At 40.7% G+C, this 22,978-nt stretch overlaps 1 protein-coding gene across 2 annotated transcripts in view; it reads right to left on the bottom strand.

Annotated features, from left to right (window-relative positions):
* Nucleotides 1-22,978, bottom strand: part of LOC145414699 (ubiquitin-conjugating enzyme E2 N) — a 35,607-nt gene that overhangs the window by 12,044 nt on the left and 585 nt on the right. Inside the window, exons 2-3 of one of the 2 annotated variants that reach the window (XM_080284222.1) lie at nucleotides 2,348-2,438; nucleotides 999-1,092 (exon numbers count right to left, since the gene is read on the bottom strand). In XM_080284222.1, coding sequence (XP_080140348.1) covers nucleotides 999-1,068 — 70 coding nt within the window. In that variant the 5' untranslated portion in view covers nucleotides 1,069-1,092; nucleotides 2,348-2,438. The remainder of the gene's footprint in view (nucleotides 1-998; nucleotides 1,093-2,347; nucleotides 2,439-22,978) is intronic. The other variant, XM_080284221.1, reaches the window with a different exon arrangement.

Below are 22,978 nucleotides of genomic sequence, written 5' to 3'. Positions count from 1 at the left end.
TCTGTAAAAAAATAATGGCAGGAATGAGATCTATCAATGATAAGCCCTGTAAAATTGGCCATAAACAACCTTTTAAAAATCCCTGCATCACCAGCCACATAAAATCTCCCATACATTTTTTTTTTTCTCTCCCCCCCCAAGTACAGCAGGCAAATCCAATTGGTTTAAATTTAACTGAGTTACTATCTATCTATTGCCAGATGCCTTAATCCTGTTTGGGGTGGCCACAAACAAAACGCCTCCACGTCGCCCTGTACCCCGCAATTTCACCGCCCTGCTCCCAACTCACACACCCCTCTCTCATATACCTCTCCATCCCATCCCTCCATCTCATCCTCGGCCTCCCCCTCCCTCTTCCCCCCTCCACCTCACTTACATACACTCTCTTCGTCAGTCTTTCACCCTCCATCCTCTCCACATGGCCAAACCACCTCAGTGAGTTACAGCATAACCATTATACCATTTAAATGTATAGCATGTAAACTTATTCTTTTAGGTACACTGACAGCATCAGAACTTCATGGCCCGTAATGGACAATGTCAGTTACGTTTGTATTCATACAACAGTTATCTTTTGAGTGATATCAAGATCTACCTGCAGTGAAAATGCTATGAAGATTAAGCAAATTAGAAACCTGATGCCTGAAAATACTTAAAATTTCTTTATCTTTCTGACATAATTAGTGCAGGAATTTTCATAAAATCAAATTAATAAAAATCTTGTACAGGTCACATAAATCACAGGAAATTAGTTTAACTCATTTTTCACAGCCAAACAATAATATGTAAACTGGAAAAGCATGCCATGCATGAGGGGTTAAAAGCTACTAAATTATTAATGAGTTCTGTTGGTATGTTTCAGGGTTGGTATGATTAAAATCAGGTGATTTAAAAGAGCACTTTAAAATAAGATTTAAATTAACAACTTCTGACACATGAAATGTATCTTAAGCGTCAATGTCAAAAATGCATAACTCACAAGCAAGTTTTATATTTACAGTATTTCTTGGGGAGAGCAGCAAAATGGCAGGGGACAGGGCAACATGGGGGTGATTTCTTTGTGGCCATCCCTTATGGGATTGAGGTGTCTGGCTGTAGACAAATAAATATTTATTTGGGAGGTGGGGGAGCATACGTGCGTGTGCGCACACACACATGCACAAAGTTTTTAATGAAATAATGGGTTCATTCTAACACAAACATAAATAACAATTACAGTTTTACAGTCATTGAATGAAAACTTTCTTTGCGTTAAGTAGTTAAATTATCGAAAATTAACTTGAAAAACTGCAGTACCACAAACTTTTTGTTTATTTCTTGTTCCTTAAGATATTCAGGATTATCAGCCACTAATACACATTTTGTGATACCATACATCATTGCTATCTCTTGACAATTTTATTCAACCTGGGAGATTCTTTTGGAACTGAGGTGGTTAGATATGGCCTTCAACAACCCTTTTAACAACCAGAACTCTCCCCTAAGCTGAATACAATCATTTGCAGGTACCACAAATGAAGTGCAAAGTACATCATCATACTGAGAGAGTTTTAGTTTTTAAAAATTGATGGGAAGAATTCCCTAAATCAAGACATATCTGACAGTACTAATGTACATGCAAAAGATAACTATTGTTCCCAGTCCTTCATGTATGCAACAGTTCAACTACTGAACTGTCTTCCTCTGCTTGTATTTCCCTCTGCCTATGACCTCATCCTTTAAACACAATGTGTCCAGGCATCTTGAAATAAATGGATCTTGAATCTGACTCCCCCCCCCCCCAGGGAACAATCTTACCAGTTTCTAGCCATTGGTTTCTTCTTCCTTACAGAAAAAAAAGTACTCATTTACATGATTATTGCCCATCATACCAAGAATAATATCTAATTTCATTTTACCTCTGCAGCAACAGCCTTCAGAATGTAATTAGCATTTAATTTTTTTCGTGTTGAACTGCAGTGATTTTTTTTTTTCCTTATCGAAGCAAATTCATTAATTTTTGATTTACCTATCCTTACCTGAAATTAACATTGCACAGAATTGTGGCAAGGAACTTGCAACAGAGCTTTATGCACTGGCAAAATCTCATGGTTTTTCAAGTACTGGTATAAGGTACTGTATTTGATTCATATCTTCATTCATTTGTGTCTTCACAAATTTATGACAATTTGATATTTATGAAATGACTTGAATCACTGTCTTGTCATAAATCATCTGAGTTCCCCCTCCCCCCAATCCTGGCATGTTTACAGCTAAGATGACACACTGTACTGTATATCAACAAGAAGTAAAAATTAGTGTATGAAATCCTTAAAATAACACCCTCATTGATTACTGGCACACATACCTGCTACAACAACATGAAAGTATCGAGCATTTGTTTCGTCTGGGACAGCTGAGATGCCAGGAACAGGTTCGGCCATCAGCCGCTGAGTTTCCTGTAATAGCAATATCATTACCATCTATTGTTAGGCAGTACTACTGGTAAAGAAAGTGAGAGTAGCTAGTCTCATATTACCCCCTTGCAAGATGCAAGGGTTTGGTCTAGAACATTCAGGAGGTCATCAGTCTTGGGAACTACAAAAATGAAAAACTTCCAGCTGTTTCTAAGGATAAAAAACACATGACTTTTAATCCAGCAATTGCCTCAGACCACTAAACCACCAGACACAGCTACTACAGTGCTAGTACTGTATTAATAAAATATCAGTATATGAAGCCACTGTAGCAAGCTGCTTATCTTTGTCTGTTCACCACAGGGTAGTTAATTTTTCTCCAATCCAAATTCACACACACACACACACACACACAAATACTCATACAGTAAAACTGATGTGGTATGGCGCTGCAGTACAGTACAGATGGCTCTGTCAAACAATGGAACAGGAATCTCTTTTTCATGAGAGAGAGAGAGAGAGAGAGAGACAATTCCTATTGTACAACACTGTGCTGTCTACAACTAACACGATACAGTACATGGCATTTGCCAGATATGTAGAGAATGAAAAATTTTGATATATCACAATAAAATTACAGTATTGTATATGGCTAACCCTGTTATATTATCACAAACTGTGATTTATGTGTATACTATACATTTATATCAACATGCAAACTGATGTTCTCATATACTGTATATAAATATATATATATATATATATATATATATATATATATATATATATATATATGTCACTAACTTCCTTACGCATGCAGGTGTACTGATAAAAGTAGGCTAGCTATTGTAATTTCTACAGCCAGTAACTAACAAACTATTTTACCATTCAGTACCCAGGTTACATTTCCATGAGTTTCAAAAGAAGAAATATTTGACGAACAGTCTTTCTACCCTCCAAACTAACCATCCTACTCTACAGCATAACAATAAGTTCTCTAATACTGTAATTGTTTTCCCATAAGTTTTCTCTATCTCATCTTGCATTCCATTTTGCCATGATTAAACACACACACACACACACACACACACACACACACACACACACACACACACAATCTAGAACTATTAACTTCACCTCACCTTCCACATGTATAGGGTCATTCCATCATGAGGAATGTTACATTCGGAGACAAGTTATTGAACTACTCTCAGTTATATTTGCAAAAGCATGCAATATAAACAAATGGATTTTGAAAGCTGTATTACCAGCACTTCACGCATCTTACCACAGTCAGATTGTTTACATGTTTTAATTTGGATGTTACAGTATACCTGTACAGATTTTCAAACGCTGCATGGGTAACGTTACCACGATGCTACCCTCTCTTGTGGTCTGTATAAGTATTTTTAGTAAGACTGTGATCTGACTGGTTCAATCAAGGAGTGCTTCATATAAATAATACAGTATGTCAATAGATGAGGATCATAACCATACCCAGCAAATTTTATTATTTCTAATAATTGTTGTGCTGTTAAGGAAAACGTGACTGTCAGACACATTACCGGAAAAGTGGGAAACATTACTTGTGCAATTTTTACTAGAATATGATTTTACAATCAACTCATATTGCGATTACAGTAATTGTAAGTATCACAAACAAAAACAAAAAATGTACTGATGTGAAATTCACATAATTAACCAACCAGAAAGTGGTTGGTGGGGATGCTCACCATCCACCCATTCGATGTAGTGCTGCTCTCGGATGCCTGCCCTTTCCTCTCTTCCTTTTTTGCATCCTTCCTCTTCTGTCTTTCTTTCCTTCATTCTTTCCTCTTCCCTCAGTCTACGGGTGACTCTACACTGAGTGACATGCCAAATGGTCTCCTGTACACCAGGAAACCATTTACCATGCTGGGTGGTTACCATATAACCAAATTATGGCACCTGGTGGTTTAGTGGACAATTAAAGCACTGCAATCGGATTAAGCTGGTGCAGGTTTATATCCAAGGGATGGTTGGGGTTAAATGCTCACGTAATGCCACTCAGGAATGAGTGAGGCTGGTCACTCTCATCTTAAATGTTGGGACCAACTTGCCTAGCCCTGGGCTCCTATGCTCCTCATGGGGCAACAGTGGATTAGATGATGAATGAATGAATGAACTTATCAGACGACACTTCTTGTTTAAGTGACGTAAACATATTCAAGTGGCATCAACAAAGACTGGTTGATTGGGGAGGGAAAAGTCACCCCTTTGAATGTACATACCACTCTTGATACCTGAAGAGTTGGCAAAACCTGCATCACTATGTCCTCTGCAATCTCATCTCTGGGTTGTCAGGTAAATGAAACTGAGCGTGACCCACTCTGTTGATGTCCCTCTTTCTAAAATAATTAACTTTGATGATGCTCTCTTCAGGCACTGATTCAATGGCTGCAGTTCATCATGTTTAGACAACTTCTTGGTTGTGTAAAGAACCAGTAGTTACGTACACTAATAAAGGGACACAGTAGTTTGCCACCAGAGGGCTGGCTAATCGCACACATACACCCCACAAAACCATCAATTTGTTAGGCATATGGATCAGAGATCTGAAGCTTCGCCCCCTCTCTCTCACGTTGCTGCATGTAATACTGTATCTGTATAATTTATTCTACTATTAGGTGTATTATTACCATATACTGTACATCCACCTTCAGTTTACTGAGAAGTAATTATATCAAGGTTTTATCAGATTTCAATAGAATGACCCAGCTGTTCTTAATGACACAATAAAATCTAAATAAGTGACAAGTTATATGACTATTAGCCCTAAACGTCCTACTCTTGCCTTGTCATGTGGGGAGCCAAATATCCACCCATCCTCCTGCTCACTCAACCCATCCAACACTCACCCTTCCCAGCCACCTGTGTGACCCAACAAACACATCGATCTCAGCTATCCACCCTGCCCACCCTCGAATCCCACCCACCAAGCTCATCCAACAATGCATCCCAACACATGTACCCACTCACCTACCCACCCTGAACCCACCCTCCCACCCAACCAACGTAGAGCACCCTGGCCACACAATCTTCTCAGCCACCCTGGTGACCCGGCGTGTCACCACACACCCTGGTGACCCACACATTCCGCTGACCCATCTTGCCTACCAACCACTGTCACCCACCCTCCCCACCCACGAATGCCACCCACCCTGCTCACCCAACAGTGCCATCCATAATATCAACCCATCCAGCCCTCCCACCTTACCCACCCATGTCTCCCTAAATTCATTTAACTGCAGTGATTTCTTGTTTAAAGCTGTGTGTGAGAAACATTACATCTTTTTCCAGTAACGTTTGGTTCCTCACGCTATGCACATAACGTGTGTGAAGGAGCATATGGCTTACCAAAGTTTTACAAGATATCACAGGGCTACATTAGTAAGGTAATAGGATGCCTATTTATAATATAAAGTCATCCAATTCATGAGCTGTGTAAAAAAAAAAAAAAAAAAAAAAAAAAAAAAAGTCACATGTACTCCTGATGTTCTTCCACTTCAAGGTCATGCCACAGTCTAACTGCAAAATACTTGTACATGTAAACAATTGTAGTGACACTTACAACTCAAACAGATGCTATTTCAATAAAAGCCAATGACAGCATTCCTAACAAATACATACTAGGGTCAATGATGATAAGAAAATTGTTAATTTCGGCATTACTTTTTCTCAAGTGACACAGTATGGCATTTTTTTAATGCCTCACTCTTAGTAACAGTTTAGAAACTTTTTCTGTTCACATTCATAAAATTCAATGTTTAACCCTTTAACCGCGGGTGTCATTCCAGAATGACGTTGCAAAAACTGGACCAAACCGCGGGTGTCATTCTCGAATGTTTGTGAATATTTTGAATACCCCGCGTTTTTTCCGTGTGCCAATTGTTTCAAGGGAGAGTAGCTATTAAGTTCTTTCACTCCAGCTGACCCTCACCTCCCTCTTCCCCCCCCTGGGGCCCCACCTCCCACCCCCTGGGCCCCCCACCCCACCCCGGACCAAACACGCATCAGTATCTGTCCAGCTGTGTGAGTGACAACAATGCTGATGTGATAGTGAAGTGCAGGCAATTACAGTGCCTTTTACCTGCCTTAGTGAACACATAGTGGGTGTTTATCGTATGTGCAGTGTTCGTATATGTTTATAGTATTATTGTCAGAATGAGGTTGGCATTTGGTGATGGTGTGTGAGCAAAAAATAGTGATTACAACACAGCTGATATGGCAGTGAAGTGCAGGCAATTACAGTGCCTTTTACCTGCCTCAGTGAACACAGAGTGGGTGTTTATCGTATGTGCAGTGTTCATATATGTTTATAGTATTATTATCAGAATGAGGTTGGCATTTGGTAATGGTGTGTGAGCGAAAAATAGTGATTACAACACCGCTGATGTGGCAGTGAAGTGCGGGTAATTACAGTGCCTTTTACCTGCCTCAGTGAACACAGAGTGGGTGTTTATCATATGTGCAGTGTTCATATATGTTTATAGTATTATTATCAGAATGAGGTTGGCATTTGGTAATGGTGTATGAGCGAAGGTAATGGTGTGTGAGCGAAAAATAGTGATTTTACACCCCTCACTTCTAACGGCACTGCCCGTCCTGTGAAAGTCAACAAAGTCATGAAACCTACATCAATGGAAAGCTGAAGGTTAGTACTTTCTAATGGTACCTTATTTTTTTCTTTTTCTCTAGCTTTATTCTGTGGCAGAGTTATTAAGGTTTAAAGGTTTGTTTACATTTGGCTGAAACCCCCGCGGGAGAGGACAGTCAGGCCAAAACAATACCCGCGGTTAAAGGGTTAAGCTTTAAAATGATATGTAATTCATATATTTTTTATCAATTCTGAGACTGATACTAAGGGCTGACATTTGCATGGAATGACCCTATACTCACTTTAATGCATACCATACTAAAATCTACACTCATACTCTCTTCTTTCATTTATAAAGGCTCCAACATGCCTTCATGTGTCAGCGTTGGTTACCTGATGGCAGTCTATAAATGCTGCCTGAACTCTAGCAGTTTCTCTATTCAGTCTCTCATCTCTGAGGTCACCCTGTATGACCTCATTCCAGGAATTTTTTAGTCTCCCTCTCACAACTGTACCCTCAACATTCATACCTCTCACCTTCTACACCCAGGTGCCATCCTTCATCTTCTCCACATGCCTAAACCATCTCGATCTACCCCTTCTCAACATGTCACTAATACAGTCCAATCCCTCATTCCTAATTCTAATCACCCCCCCCCCAAGTCTGTCATTCAAGGATGCACTACTCATTCATCTGATCATCATCACCGTACAGCTGAGCCTACAAACAACCCATACTTTACTTCCTAGCACCCTACCATACAACATAACACTCCTAGCACATGCTGCAAACAAAGACTCTTCAGCACAAAAGGGGAGTCCTCTCAATATCAGGAAAGGCAAAATGTTCCTAAACTTCTTCCAACCTTACCCTTGCTATCAAGCTAGCTTCAGCATCACCTCAGCACCTCCCAAAATAACAAAACCCACACACTACAATTACATGTACATTTGCATTCACTTCTAATTTCCTCCATATGCAACATGCATACCCTTTCAAACTCAATTACCTCCTTTTGCAGATAATTTACACTTTCTTCCAGTAAATCTGCACCAGCCAAAAGATAAGTCGTTAGTTTCAATATGGTACTTTCTAACTCTATTTCAGTTCATACAGCTACCTACTGTCCATACTTTCAACATCTTGACAACTACAACACACACATACTGAACATCCAAAGTGACACTTGTGGCTCTTTCACATCCTCCACAATCCCCATACACAACTGACTTGAGTGCAATAAAACTGTTGTTATGATGAGGTGGGGCTGAAGGTCTAACTGACTGCCTGAAGATTAAGTCAAAGTGCACAATGGGAACTTTTTAGTACAAAGTGGTGGCTAGCCACACTAAGTCATAAGCTCAAAAGGAGGGGAATGGTAATAAAGTATAAAACAAATAGCAATTACAAAAATGGGGGGAATCTATCTATCTATTGCCAGACGCCTGAATCCCTTACACGGGGTGGCCACAAACAAATCGCCTCCACGTCACCCTGTGCCCTGCCATTTCACTGCCCTGCTCCCAATTCACCCCCCCCTCTCTCATATACCTCTCCACTCCATCCCTCCATCTCATCCTTGGCCTTCCCCTCCATCTCTCCCCCTCCACCTCACTCACATACACTCTCCTCATCAGTCTCTCACTCTCCATCCTCTCCACATGGCCAAACCACCTCAGTGTGTTACTCCTAATGCTTCATATCACATCCATATCCACACCACAATGCTCCTTCACAATCTCATTTGTCAGTCTGTCTCTCCATGTGACTCCACAGGCAATGGGGGGAATGAAATAGGCAAATAAAAGGGGGGGGGGAATGAAATAGGCAATTAAAAATACTTATAGTTTACTTAGCACTCACTTAAAGCCACAAAGGGAACAAAAATCATACAGGCTCGGACAAGATTGTCAAGCAAAGACCTGCAGAAATTATCCTAAACTTCCAAACGTCAATCATAAAGGTAAACCAACACACTGAAGCTAGCCCCTTGGTTGTAAAACCACTGGAGGTGATATAAAGACAATAAAATTAAAGATACAGACTCTTGACACTTGAGTAAAATAGGTGACATTAGCAAGAGCAATTGGAATGACTCTAAATTAGCAGTTCTTATAAATAATTGCAATAAGTACAACCTAGTCTGTAGATCATGTGCTGACACTCTTAACTGATAAACATTAACTCATGTGGCAGATATACTACTACCATATATACAAAATGTCCCTGATCAGAGCACACCTACACTGGTCTTACTTCAGCCGCTAAGTCAACTTGGTAATGGACAGTCCAGCCTTTATATACAAGCTCACAGAAGCATGAAAGGAGTAAGAGAAACTCATTAACAAGGTCGAAACTAACATGAGCAGACACGAAAAGGAAGCTCTATCGGCAATAATATGTCTATGGAAAGTTACAGAAACGGATGTGTGCATTTTACCTTAAACATCGGAAAGGCTCAAAATTACATCTCAGTCTGTGCTAGAAACTCCTACCGTTAAACCTCACCTCACGATATACCTCTTCAACAAGCAATAACATGCAGCCAGGCCAGCTGCTCTTGCACTGTTTGGATATTCATAAAACTCATCTCTATTCACAAACGTGCTAAGAACGATGTTAACAACAATAGTGAATAATATATGCTCTGAATAATACATGAGAATGTAAGTAATCTCATCAGCCACACGTAACACTGTAAAAACCATGAGAGTGACATACGTTCCAGTGGGTGCTTGTAGCTAGTGTGATGACCACCAAGGTGTTACTAACAAAAACTAATTGTAACTGATGTACTTTTCATAATCAACATCTTTTTCATTAAAAGATGTAAACACTTGTGGATCACATTCAGTTGGAATGCCTTAATCCACTAGATCACCCGGTGTCACCTGGTTACATGGTTACCAACCAGCATAATAAAAATGTTTCCTGGGTTACAGTAAACCCAGTTACCTGACAGCCATCCTGTATCAAGCAAATGGATGGTGGGTGCTCCCACCTACCACATTAGAAGAGGAAAGAAATGATGATAATGATACAGAATTAATTAGCCCCATATAGTGAAACAGTTGCATAAGACAAAAACATTTTAAGGAAAGCACAGGCCTACTGGCACCGGTAGTCATAAGGATGCCACAGTAATCCTTAAAATAATGACTGAAACATTAACTGTGAAAAGGCACATGCATTTGAAGTTAGGAGACAGAAAGGGACTACAGCAGTGATATTTAAGCTACAGCAACTAAGAGAAGGGAGAAAAATGTATGCCTTTACAACATGTAAACTGGAAGTCACAGGGCCAGTGTATGAGATAAGGGAGATAAGAAGTGACAAACATTCCTTTCCACTTCCTTCACTCCATGTACCTACACTGTTGCCTTTCCTTCAACCTATCTTATCATGACAACTAATTAGGAAAATGATTTTTTTCTTTCTTTCAACCGATCTCATTATGAATAACAATTAGGCATATGACTTTTCCTTATTTTAACCTTATCTCTTCCCTATTATGATTAAATATGCACTGTTTTAATTCCTTTAACTGTCACAGGGTAAAAGGGGTATCCCTTAGCTAAACTATCTGACCTTAGGCTTATTCACAATAAAAGCTGCCAATATGTGTACAATACTGAATTAATATATACTGGTGTATACTGTATATATATATATATATCCAACCATCCATCCATCACCCAATCCTACACTGCCCCATGAGGAGCGTAGGAGCCCGGGGCTAGGCAGTTGGTCCCAACATTTAAGACGATAGTGACCAGCCTCACTCATCCCTGAGTGGTATTTCATTAGCAATCAACCCCAACCACCCCTTGGATATAAGCCTTCACCGGCTCAATCCAATTGGAGTGCAATAATTACCCACTAAAACCACCATGTGCCAAAATCTGGTTACATGGTTACAATCCAGCATAGTAAATGCTTTCCTGGTGCACAGGAAACCATTTGGCTTGTCACTCAGTGTAGAGTCATCCACAGGCTGAGGGAAGAGGAAAGAATGAAGAAAAGAAAGACAGAAGAGGGACTGTAAAGTCACCCGTAGGCAGAAGGACAAGGAAAGAATGAAGGAAAGAAAGACTGAAGAGAAACGAAGGAATGAAGGATGGAGAGGAAAGGGCAGACACCCGAGAGCAGCACTACATCGAGTGAGTGGATGGTGAGCGCCCCCACCTACCACAAACATATATATATATATATAGCATAGTAAATGCTTTCCTGGTGTACAGGAAACCATTTGGCTTGTCACTCAGTGTAGAGTCATCCACAGGCTGAAGGAAGAGGAAAGAATGAAGGAAAGAAAGACAGAAGAGGAAGTGTAAAGTCACCCGTAAGCAGAAGGACAAGGAAAGAATGAAGGAAAGAAAGACAGAAGAGAAACGAAGGAATGAAGGATAGAGAGGAAAGGGCAGACACCTGAGAGCAGCACTACATCGAGTGAGTGGATGGTGAGTGCCCCCACCTACCACACACACACACATATATATATATATATATATTAGGTAACAGAACAGAGGAAGGAAAAACAAATTACAGTAATTAAAAAAAAAGTAATAATAATCCATACACCAGATTACTGGCATCCTCCATTCATAATTTTTTTTCTTTTTTAATGCTACGAAGAAGGAACCAAAGGCCATGAGCCCGCAATAACTGTTCCTTCCAAGAGAGAGAGAGAGAGAGAGAAAAAAAAATACATGAGTGAGCCAAATTCAAGATCCGATCATTTCGAGATGCCTAGATACACTGCGTTTGAAAGACTGGAGATCACAGCTAGCAGGAAATACAGACAGAGGGAGACAGTTCTAGAGCGGACCTGTTGCATAAATGAAGGACTGGGAGTAACGGTTAACTCTTGCATTAGGGAGTTGGACAGAAAAGGGATGAGAGTTTGCTGCTAGATGGGTGCTACGTGCCCATCATAGAGGCGGAGGAATGCAAGCAGACAGTTCAGAGAAGCAGCGACCATTGAAGTTACAACAGAAAAGAGAGAAAAATGCAACAGTGCAGCGAAGAGACAGAGGTTGAAGGGAGTCAGTATGAGGAGGAGAGTTAATGAGACGAAAAGCCTTTGACTCCACCCTATTGAGAAGAGATGTACAGTGTATGTGGGGAGATTCCCCACACATGAGAGTTGTACTCTACACAGGGGTGGATAAAGCCCATGTATAGAGTCAACAATTGTGCAGGGGTATAGAAGGAATGAAGACGGCTTAGCACACCTATTCTCTTGAAAGCAGATTTTACAAGAGATGTAATATGATCTTTCCAAGATAAGTCCTAAGTGAATGAAACCCCAAGCATGTTCAAGGATGATGCAGGATTAAGCTGAATATTATTAAACATTAGTGGGAACACCTGTGGACTTGAACAGCTGTAAATTGAAGTTTGGGGGGGAAACATCTCTGGGGAAGCGAGTTCCAGAGAGATGCAGTTCGGGAAATAAAAGAATTCTGATTGCCAGAAGTTCTGTAATATGGCTGTGTGACGTTCCAGTCATGAGCGCTACAGGAGCCCGTGTAGCATGAGGGAAGGCATGGAGAGGTAGCACAATGGATGCAACTTCGTCTGAGCATTGGCCATAAAAATATCTGTAAAATAAAGCAAGGGAGGCAACAATCCTTCTTACTTATAGGGGAGGTAGTTCATTTATAATAGCAGAGTCATTAATAATTCCAACAGCATTGTTCTAAATTTTGTCTAGTTGTTTTAGTGCAACCTCTCCACATCCAATCCACAAAGGTGAGCAATATTCAAGCTGAGCATACATGACTCATAAACTATAGCTAATTGCTTGCCAGTGAAGAAGTTACGGACTCTGTACGATAATCTAAGTTTCTTTTGAGGTGGTTTTAGCAAGTGATCTGACATGAAAGGTCCAGCTGAGGGCACTGTTAAGTGAGACACCGAGAATTTCAATACTTCTGGAGATTGGAATATTAGTAGCATTGAATATACGAATCCAGCAATATCTGTCTATTAGTTAATTGTATATACAGTATTGTTTTACTAGCATTAAATGAGGAAAGGTTGTTTTGTCCCCATTCACTGATCTTAGATAAGTCTTGATTTATGGAGATGGCTGTACTGAGTTGAAAGTTAAAGACATAGACTTTGTAAATGGGTGTTTGAGTGTGAATGAACTGTGAAGTGTTCAGTCATCTGCATATGAATGGATGGGACTGTGGGTGACAGATAAGAGATCATTAACATGAACCAGGAACAGGGTTGGCACCAGAACTGATCCCTGTGGCACGCCGACATTAATTGAGTGGATATTGGAATATACATCATCTACTTTTACTCTTATTTTTCTGTTGCTGATTTATGAGGAAAAGAGAGGAACAAAAGACGTTAGTCCATAGCAAGGGCGTTTGGACAGCAAGGAACGGTGCCACACTCTTTCGAAAGATTTAGAAATATCAAGGGCTACTGCATGAGTTTCTCCATGTTGGTCAATTGACTGATGGATGGCATGAGTCAGAGACTGAGTATGTCAATGGTGGAACTTTCATGGCAAAAATCATATTGCCTATCACTAATTAAGTTGTTGGATTGAAGATGTTTAACTATGTGCTTATTAATTAAAATTTCAAATACTTTACCAAGAGAAGATGTGACAGCTATTGGTCTGTAATCAGAGGGGTCAGAGGAAATTCTTTTCTATGGAATTGGGTAGATGTTGGCTGCTTTCTATGAATTAGGGAATGAAGAAGTACGTTCTGGTATGCATAGTCTGAAAAATTTAACTAGAACAGAGGCAAGTTTAGGGGAACACTTTTCAAAACAATTGGAAGAATTCCATCTGGGTCTTGAGCTTTGTTGGTGCATATATATATATATATATATATATATATATATATATATATAAAAGTGGTAGGTGGGGGGCACCCACCATCCGCCCACTTAGTGTTGCGGTACTCTATTTTAGGGTAGCTCTACACTGAATGGCAAGCCAAATGATTTCCTGTTAACCAGGAAATTATTTACAACACTGGGTGGTAGCCTTGTAACCAACCAACAAGTGTTCCCTATGTGACAAGTGGGTTGGCAAAGGGTTAGTGCCCCTTCCCGGAAAACTGACTAAAAAATACAAACAAGAGGCCTTGGACCAGGACTGACCAACAGGTGATGACTAAGGACCAAAGAACATGGTACAGATTGTGACACGGAATGTAGGGGGTGAATATGATGAGGTGAAAGAGAGAGAGATTGTCCAAGTGCTTGTGGGTGCAAAAGAGGACATATGTGGAATAACTGAGACTAAATGGCAAGGTGAGAGTGGGAGAGATTGGGAGTATGGGTGGGGTATATGCACAGGAGTAGGTGAGAATGACAGGGCAAAAGAATGAGTATGAATTGCTGTGTGCAAGAGATGGAAGGGGAATACAAAAGAGTAAGGATCAGTTAGCTCAAAGATCGTGTGGTAAGACTGAAAGTACGACAACAAATGTTGGTGACTGTGTATGCACCAATGCAAGATCGTGCAACTAGAGTGAAAGAAGAGTACTGGGCAAATGTGGGAGCATGCATGGTAAAGTCTGAAAGGAATTAGAGTGTTTTTTATTGGAGATATGAATGGAAAAGTAGGGAAAAGGAAGGTGGATGGAGTAGCTGGTGAGTGGGGTGTGCCTGCCGAAGTCGAGGAGAATGGCAATGTTCTAATGCACATTTGTGCAGGGAGGGGGTTAGTGATAGCCAATACCCTCTTTAAGCTCAAAATAATCCACAGGTATATGTGGCGTGTGATGAAAAAGGTGGGTAGTGAACTGAATGAATGGAAGGGAATGACTGATTATGTGTGTGTGGATGACAGAATGAGAAGATGTGTAATGGATACAGGAGCAAGCAGAGGTTGGGGGAGTGGACTTTCTGACCACCACATGGAGGTGGCGAAAGTTACTCAAATGCAATGGAGGAATCAATGGAGGCATAAAGGGAGTGAAGGACTGGAGGAAGTTGTTTATACAAGGAGGGTAGAAAGATTGCAAGAGGATGGAAAAAAGACATAATATAAGAGGGATGTGGAAGAGCAACTGGGTAGGTATGACTTGGAGCAGATTAGGGAGGTGGAAGATGTGTGCAAGACATTCACAGAAGAAATCTGTGCAGCATGTGAGGTGGTATGTGGGGTGAAGAGAAGACAACAGGAGGTGAAAGAAACAGCAAGGTGGAATGAAGAGGTGAGACAAGCTGTGGCACAAAAGAAGAAAGCTTCTAGCAAGTGAATGGGAAGCAGGAGCGTGGGGGAAGTCGAGACGAGAAAGAGAGAGAGAGAGAGAGATTTATAGAAGAAGAGCGTGGTGAAAAGATTGATGAGAGAGTAAGAGAGTGGATAAGGAAATTGGAAGGAATTTGAGTGTAAAGTGGAGGGAATGTAAGAAAATGTTCTAGGAAGAGGTAAAGACAGTTAGACAGGGTGATAAAAAAGCTAGCTGGGAAGTGAAAGATAAAAATGGTAGACTGATAAATGAGAAGGGAGAAAAAGTGAGCAGATGGAGAGAATATTTTATGGAACTGTTAAACATAGAGAATGAAAGTAATGCAAGTATAAGTGGCTGAGGAATGGCTGGGAGAAGGAGTGAGCTGAGATGAGAGGAAGAAATCAGTAGGATGTAGGTAGTGGAAGCAATGAAGAAAGTCAACATTGGGAATGCCCCAGGAATTGTCGGAGTGTGTGGTGAAATGCTGATGCATGGGGAAAAGATAGTAGTAGAATGGATATGGAAGATATGCAGATTGGCCTGGGAGGAAAGCAGAGTCCCGGAGGATTGGAAGTCAGGTATAATTATTTCCCTGTACAAAGGAAAAGGGAAAAAGTGCGTGGTAATCAAAACGGCATTAGTCTTCTTGGGATAATAAGAAAAGTATATGGTAGGATACTTATTGACAGAGTTAGGGGAAATAACAGAGGAATCAGTTGGAGAAGAAGAGGGAAGTTTTAGGAAGGGAAGAGGTTTCATGGATTTGGAGAAAGGCATATGACAGGGTGTCAGGCTTCTAGAACATTTCAACAACAGTATAGCCCAAGTGACACAACCCCTGCTAAATGAGATGTAGGAATCAGAGATAAGAAGGGGGGTGGCAATCGTAGCGAAAGGCTGTACAAAGAGAGTGAAAGAGAAGGAGACTAGCAACAGGCTCGAGAGAGGAGGCAGAGAAAGATAGAGCGAGACAGAGAGGTAGCTAGCGGGACTCTACTTTATACTTCACTCGTGTGTGAGAGACTTTGTTAATATTTCCAAGACAAATAAAAATAGCCCCATACTAATCTTTACCTCTCCTGTCATTGCATGATAAAAGGGAACGAAGATTACCTACTAACAAAACTACTCACGTATAACAACCACTTGTCCACGAGTCTAATACTGTATATGTATAACTGATCTACAAATCACACTACAAGAAGCTACGAAGTTTCTACAAGAAGGATAGACAGACAAGGAATGTGGAAAATATTAAGAATATATAGAGTAGATGGGCAGTTACTCAGTGCCATGAAGAGTATGTACAGTATGAAGGGGCTAAGCTGCTGTGCATGTGAATAGAGAACTGAATGAATTATTCTATCTGAATGCTGGATTGTAACAGGGATGTGGCATGCCTCCATGGTTGTTCAATTTGTATATGGATGGGGTTTTAAATGAAATACAAGGTATGACACTGAAGAATGAAGAGGCCCTAATGAGAGATGGCAGCATTTGGTAACCCCCTATACCGTTGTTTGCAGATGGTACTGTATCATTATGTGAAGATGAAGGGGAACGGCAAGGCTTGGTGAAGGAGTTTGGAAGAGTGTGTAATAAACAGAATCTAAAGGTGAATGTAGGGAAGAGTAATGTTATGGTCTTCAAGAGAAATGAGGTCACTGGATGTACAGTGAGCTTGGATGATGGGAAAATGGAAAATGTGAGTGCACTAAGTACTTCGATAGTGTGATGAGTAAGGATGGATGTTTGGAGGGTGAAGTGCTTGAAAAGGTACCACATTGCAAGGAAGAAAGGTTGCTGGTTCCTTGAAAGCAGTGATAAGAATCAGGGAAGTGAGCATGGAAGCAAAAAAGTCACTGCATGACAGTATTGTGGTACCAACTCTAATGTATGGAAGCGAAACTTGGACCTTGTTGAAAGGAGACAAGTCCAGCAAGAGCAGCAGAAATTAGTTTCTGTATCTGAGAGGAGCATGTGGAGTTGCATGGAGATACAGACTGACAAATAAGGAAGTGAAGGAGCACTGTAGTGAGGATGTGGATGCAATAGAAAGCATTAGGAGAAATACCGTACATTGAGGTAGTTTGGTCATGTGCAGAGGATGCAGAGTGAGAGACTAATGAGGAGAGTGTGAGTGAGGTGGAGGAGGAGGCCAAGGATGAGATGGGGGGATGGAGTGGAGAGGTATATGAGAGTGGGTGGTATGAGCTGGGAGCAGGGCAATGAAATGGCAGGGGACAGGCCAATATAGAGGCAATATGTTTGTGGCCATTCCTTATGGGATTAAGGTGTCTGAAATAAATAAATGTATATATATATATGTTATATGGGAGACATGTTGTGTGCTGGAGGTGGGGCTGGAGCTAGCTCTGTGGCTAGGGTGAGAAGTGGTTGGAAGAAGTTAAGGGAACCCTTGCCTCTCCTAACATTGAGAGGACTCTCCCTTCGTGCTAAGGGGTCTTTGTATGCAGCATGTGTTAGGAGTGTAATGCTGTATGGTAGTGAGACCTGGGCAGTGAAGGAGGAGGATATGCGCCGGCTCAGACGTACAGAAATGACAATGATTAGGTGGATGTGTAGTGTGTCCCAGCGTCCAAGGTCTGGGGGGGCTGGGTTCAAGATGGAAGAGTTGAGAGGTAGGATGGGACTGGAGTGTATTGGTGTTGTGATGAGGAGAGGCAGATTGAGATGGTTTGGACATGTGGAGAGGATGGGGGATGATAAGTGGGTGAGGAAGGTGAGAAGTGTTAATATTGGGGGTGGGGTTACGAGGGGTAGACCGAGAAAGACATGGGACGAGGTCATTATGTGTGACCTCAGGGTTAAGGGATTGAACAGGGAGGCTGCAATGGATCGTGCAGCATGGAGAGCCGCCATTAGGTGACCAAGGCCGACGCATGCAAGCATGTTGGAGCCTTTAAAAATAAAACGAAACAATATATATACTGTATATATATACTGTATATATATATATATATATATATATATATATATATATATATATATATACAGTGTTCACAAACACACAGTAATGCTGATATCCACATGGAATAAGGATATACATAATATCCCAAGCACTTCCATGCACCAACATTCACATCTTTAGGGGTGTATAAATACAAGTGCCTGAGAGAGTTTGTGTTTCCTTCTTCCCTGTGGATACCAGCACATTTATTAATTATGTTCACCCAAATTATTTCTCTGCAAATACAATACTACTGATGTACCTACAGGTACTAGGGGTGTTAGGAGCCTATGCAGCACAGCATAACCTTTCTCACGCCTTCTTCATATAGCTACAGTAGAGTAACAATGGTTCCTTGGTTACTGTGCATAACTGGAACCATGCTTACTGCATGAAAACAAAAGCACAGACCCTTTGGGATTTATCCTAATGGGTACTGGACACCCTCCTTGTGAACCCAAATTTTCCCTTTACAACAATTTAGACTCACTAAATACATAAGCTACATACTGTTATGGTATTAGAAACACACAAAGGCATGGTATGCTTAATAAAAAATGATGAAAAGGGCACATGAGGAAAAAACATATACCCCTATCGAGACCAGAGACAGGCTTGAGGTATGGAGTTCTGAGACTAGGGGATGAATAGTTCGTGGTCTCCACCTCCTGGGATGAATTCAAGTAGGTCCTCATCTTTGAATTCCTCAAGGTCATAAGAAACCACAGATTTTGCACCACCACTGTCAGCAGAAAGCTCAGGCGCTGAGTTTTTTGGTCAAAAACTGCATGATGATGACAGGAGTGCAGATTTTGATCTAGCAGTGATAAGGAAAACTTCTATAACCAAAGAATCACTGTCCTCTTCCCTCACTACCCTCCTACACAGCACTCTCTCTCTATTAACATGGCTCTTGTTTGGCGACATACAGCTCGCAAATGCTATTATTTCTTCCCTTCAGTGAACAAATTTTACATGCAAGTCGCCTTTTGGCGAGGAGAAAATACATCCATTTCAAAACCCAGTAAACTACAAAATAAGTAAATCTCACATAAATGAACAAAAAAAGTACGTTGTGATCGATGATTAAGTCTTTCCTTGTCGCCATTGTGAATGTTTAAAACCTCATTATATGAGTCTAATCATCACAATGTGTAAATAAATATACCTACTGCTCGTAAAATATTTCGGCTCGTAGTCAGTTTGTCTACTAAAAATTTATTTGGCTCGTAAATCTAAAATCTTAGGAGCCAAATGGCTCGCAGCCATCGGCAGTTAGCAAGAGCCCTGATTAATGCATTTATTCTGGGGATGGGATCTAACAGCCCATTCCCTGGGAACCAGCAGTCCTACATACCATGCACCTCTGCAAGCCATCACTTCAGCACTGATACCCACTGTCCATCACGCTATGGCTCTCATACAGAACTGGTGCACTGGTAGCAGCGGGAGTGTTTTTACATGTCAAAAGGCATTGGTAGGTCAGTAAAGTTTACTTTTACCAAATTCAAATTCTTTGAACTGTTCCCTCCCCTAGCTGGGGTTCAAACCTGGGTCCACTAGAACACAGACCACCTCCAACAGCCACTGCCTCCCCCCTGCATTCTTTCATTTATGTTTACATTTAAAGACCACCGATAATGCCACAATGTGCAGGTCTTTTCACCTAATGCGAGTTCTCCATGAGTTGCCACCTTGATTCCTATTCAATCCCCTACTTCAGAGGTCTCAATGTAGGACTTCATCCAACATCTTCCTTGGTCAGTCTATGGGTATTCTTCAAGTGTGCAAAATGGTGTATTTCTAGTATTATGGATTTCTGGTACTTTTGTCTCCTGCACATGGCTGGCAAAAACAAGTCGTCAATCACAACATAAAACAAAAATATTTGAGTACCAGAACTCCTCCTGTTCACATAAGTATGGGTATGAAAGTCCTTGTATCTCTGGTAGCTCTTCAGCCAAAGGATTGCACTTCAGTTTCAAAATGACAGATTACTGTAATACCAACCAGACAGTCACATGAGCCAGCACTGTAGCACCCTATTCTTTTTGCTGCAATCAGCCTTGTTTTTTCCAACTTTTACAGTATCTCCTCCTGCTAACAGTGGGATGTAGTAAGTTCTGGATGAAGGAAGTGTTGTGGTGGCTCTGGTTCATGAAGGACAACTGTGAAACTGCATGAAAACTGGAGGAACAGTCAGTCGTTACATGACTAAATGAGACTGTAAAAGTGAATTTTGCAGAACTGTGTGACAGCATGCTGTCCAATAATAATTGTACTGTAAGCCAATGGCAGAATAACAAAAGACTGATGGTCATATATAGTAAGTCACACTGTAATACTATTTCCATCTTTTCCTATAAACAATGATTGTGTATTGTTTAGCGCAGTGACCAGCCCGGCGATGGTTACCGTACTGTCTTACCAATTTTCGGTAATCCTTAAGGAGACATTGGACAACCTCTTAAAAACTAACAAAAATTCTTATCTACCTTTGAACTGATTCAGTGACTTTGTAAAGAAGTACAGATGTGTATCTTCAGGTATGAAGAGGCTCCATCAGTAACAAGGAAAATCTACAACATCTGTCTATCTATTGCAAGACGGTTTAGTTCCGCAAGGGGTGGCCACAAACAAATCATCGCCATGTTGCCCCGTCCCCCGCCATTTCACTGCCCGCCCCCAAGCTCACATCTCCCTCTCTCATACAGCTCTCCACTCCATCTCTCCATCTCACCCTTGGCCTCCCCCTCCCTCTCGCCCTCTCCACCTCACTCACATACACTCTCCTCATCAGTCTCTCACTCTCCATCCTCTCCATATGGCCAAACCACCTCAATGTATTTCTCCTAACACTTTCTATCACATCAACATCCACACCACAACACTCCTTCACTTCCTAATTTGCCAGTCTGTGTCCCCATGTAACTCAACAAGCTCCTCTCTAATAACTAATTTCCACTGCTCTCACTCTAGACGTGCGTCCTACCAGCAAGGTCCAAGCTTCACTTCCATATGTTTGATTTTGTATCACAATAGAGTACTATCATGTAGCGACTTTTTTACTTCCATCCTCATTTCCCTATTTCTTATCACTGCCTTCAGAGAACCAGCAACTCCCTTGTTGTACAGTATCCTTTCAAGCGCTTCATCCTCCAAACTTCCAACCTTACTTGTCATACTACCCAAATACTTAAAAGGACTCCCATTTTCCATTTCCTCATCTTCCAACTTCACTGTACATTCAGCGACTTCATTTCTATCGAAGACCATTACCTTACTCTTCCCTATATTTGCCTTTAGATTCAGTTTCTTATACTCCCAAACTCTGACCTGCAGTTCCCCTTCCCTTTCACTTAAACAAGGAAAATATGATTACCGGTACATTAAAGACCAGTTAAGATATGTTTTGTTACGTCAGCATAAAATAAGAGTAGGATAAGTAAGATTAGTGGTAGGTGGTAGCGACCATCATCCACTCACTTGATGTAGTGCTACCTACTTCTTCCTTAACCTTTATCATTCTTCTTCTGTGCCTGCTCTCCTCTCTTCCTATTTCTCTCATCTTTCCTGTCACTTCTCATTGCTTTTCTTTCCTTTATAGGTGGCTTTATATTGAGTGACAAGCCAAATGGTTTCCTGTAAGCCAAGAAACCATTTACAATGCTGGGTGGTAACCATATAACCAAACCAAACATGCTACCTACGTGTCAACAAGTGGGTTGGTGGAGGTTTAGTGCCCCTCCCCATGAAACAAATAACTCAAAGTCAAATGGTCACCCCTTACAGGATTATGGCATCTGGCAATAGACAGATAGATAGATTGATAAATAAGATTGGGTTGTTACAAAAATTTAGGTTAGGTTTGGATAAATGGGCACTGATAAGGGTACTTTAGTTAAAAAATAAGGCATTCTAAGATAGTATCTGTCTGCTTTCCACACCATTAAGGATTTGAAAATGCAATCTGAAAATACTCAAAGAATCCCATGAACAGCCATTGTAAAAAAAAAAAAAAAATAATAAAAAAAATAAAAAAAAATAAGGTTGTCCTGTCTCCTTAAGGATTACCCAATTTTTCTACAATAGCTGCATTTTTATTTACTATGGACAGTTAAGGGAAAGATATTAATTTCACCTGGCATTATGACAGACAACAAAAAACATACCTCGTTCTATATATAAGCAGGGAACTCATATTTTATTTTCATCTCTGTAAATAGCACATAATCTCCTTCAATTTCTCTAGGATCGAGTCAAATGTTATTGTACGGTAAATAACAATCATGCAGAAACCCAATCTATTAAAACCTAACTTGCTCTGACCAAACCTAACATAATAAGTTTAGATTTCCAGGTAAGTTTCAGTGCTTCTCCGTCATCAATAAAACATGCTCCGCTCCTTCATTAGATCATCTGATCAGTGATGTTGAGAAAACTGCACTGACAGGAAACGGCTGTCAAACAGCTACAAAAGAAAAAGTAAAAATACATGAAATACCCAAGAAACAATGTAAACTCAACTGATGAGCTCCTTCTGACAATGCTCATAAACTGGAATTTTACCACTGCACCTTTCCACTATTTGTTATTATTCATTTGTATGCACTGGAACTACAGTCTTACAAAACGAGATTTATTGACAGGCAACAAGAAATCCCCAAACTTCAGTTACACAAAACCACAAACTGACCAAACATTTCACCCATGCTTAAAACCAAATTCAACCAAAATACAGTAACACAGAGCAAGATA

Source organism: Coenobita brevimanus, chromosome 100 (genome assembly GCF_032717465.1).
Source record: "Coenobita brevimanus isolate Jiangsu-jjx chromosome 100, ASM3271746v2, whole genome shotgun sequence".
Classification (NCBI taxonomy): domain Eukaryota; kingdom Metazoa; phylum Arthropoda; class Malacostraca; order Decapoda; family Coenobitidae; genus Coenobita; species Coenobita brevimanus.
The sequence above is the reverse complement of the archived record's forward strand: the minus strand, read 5'-3'. Positions and strand labels throughout refer to the sequence as shown.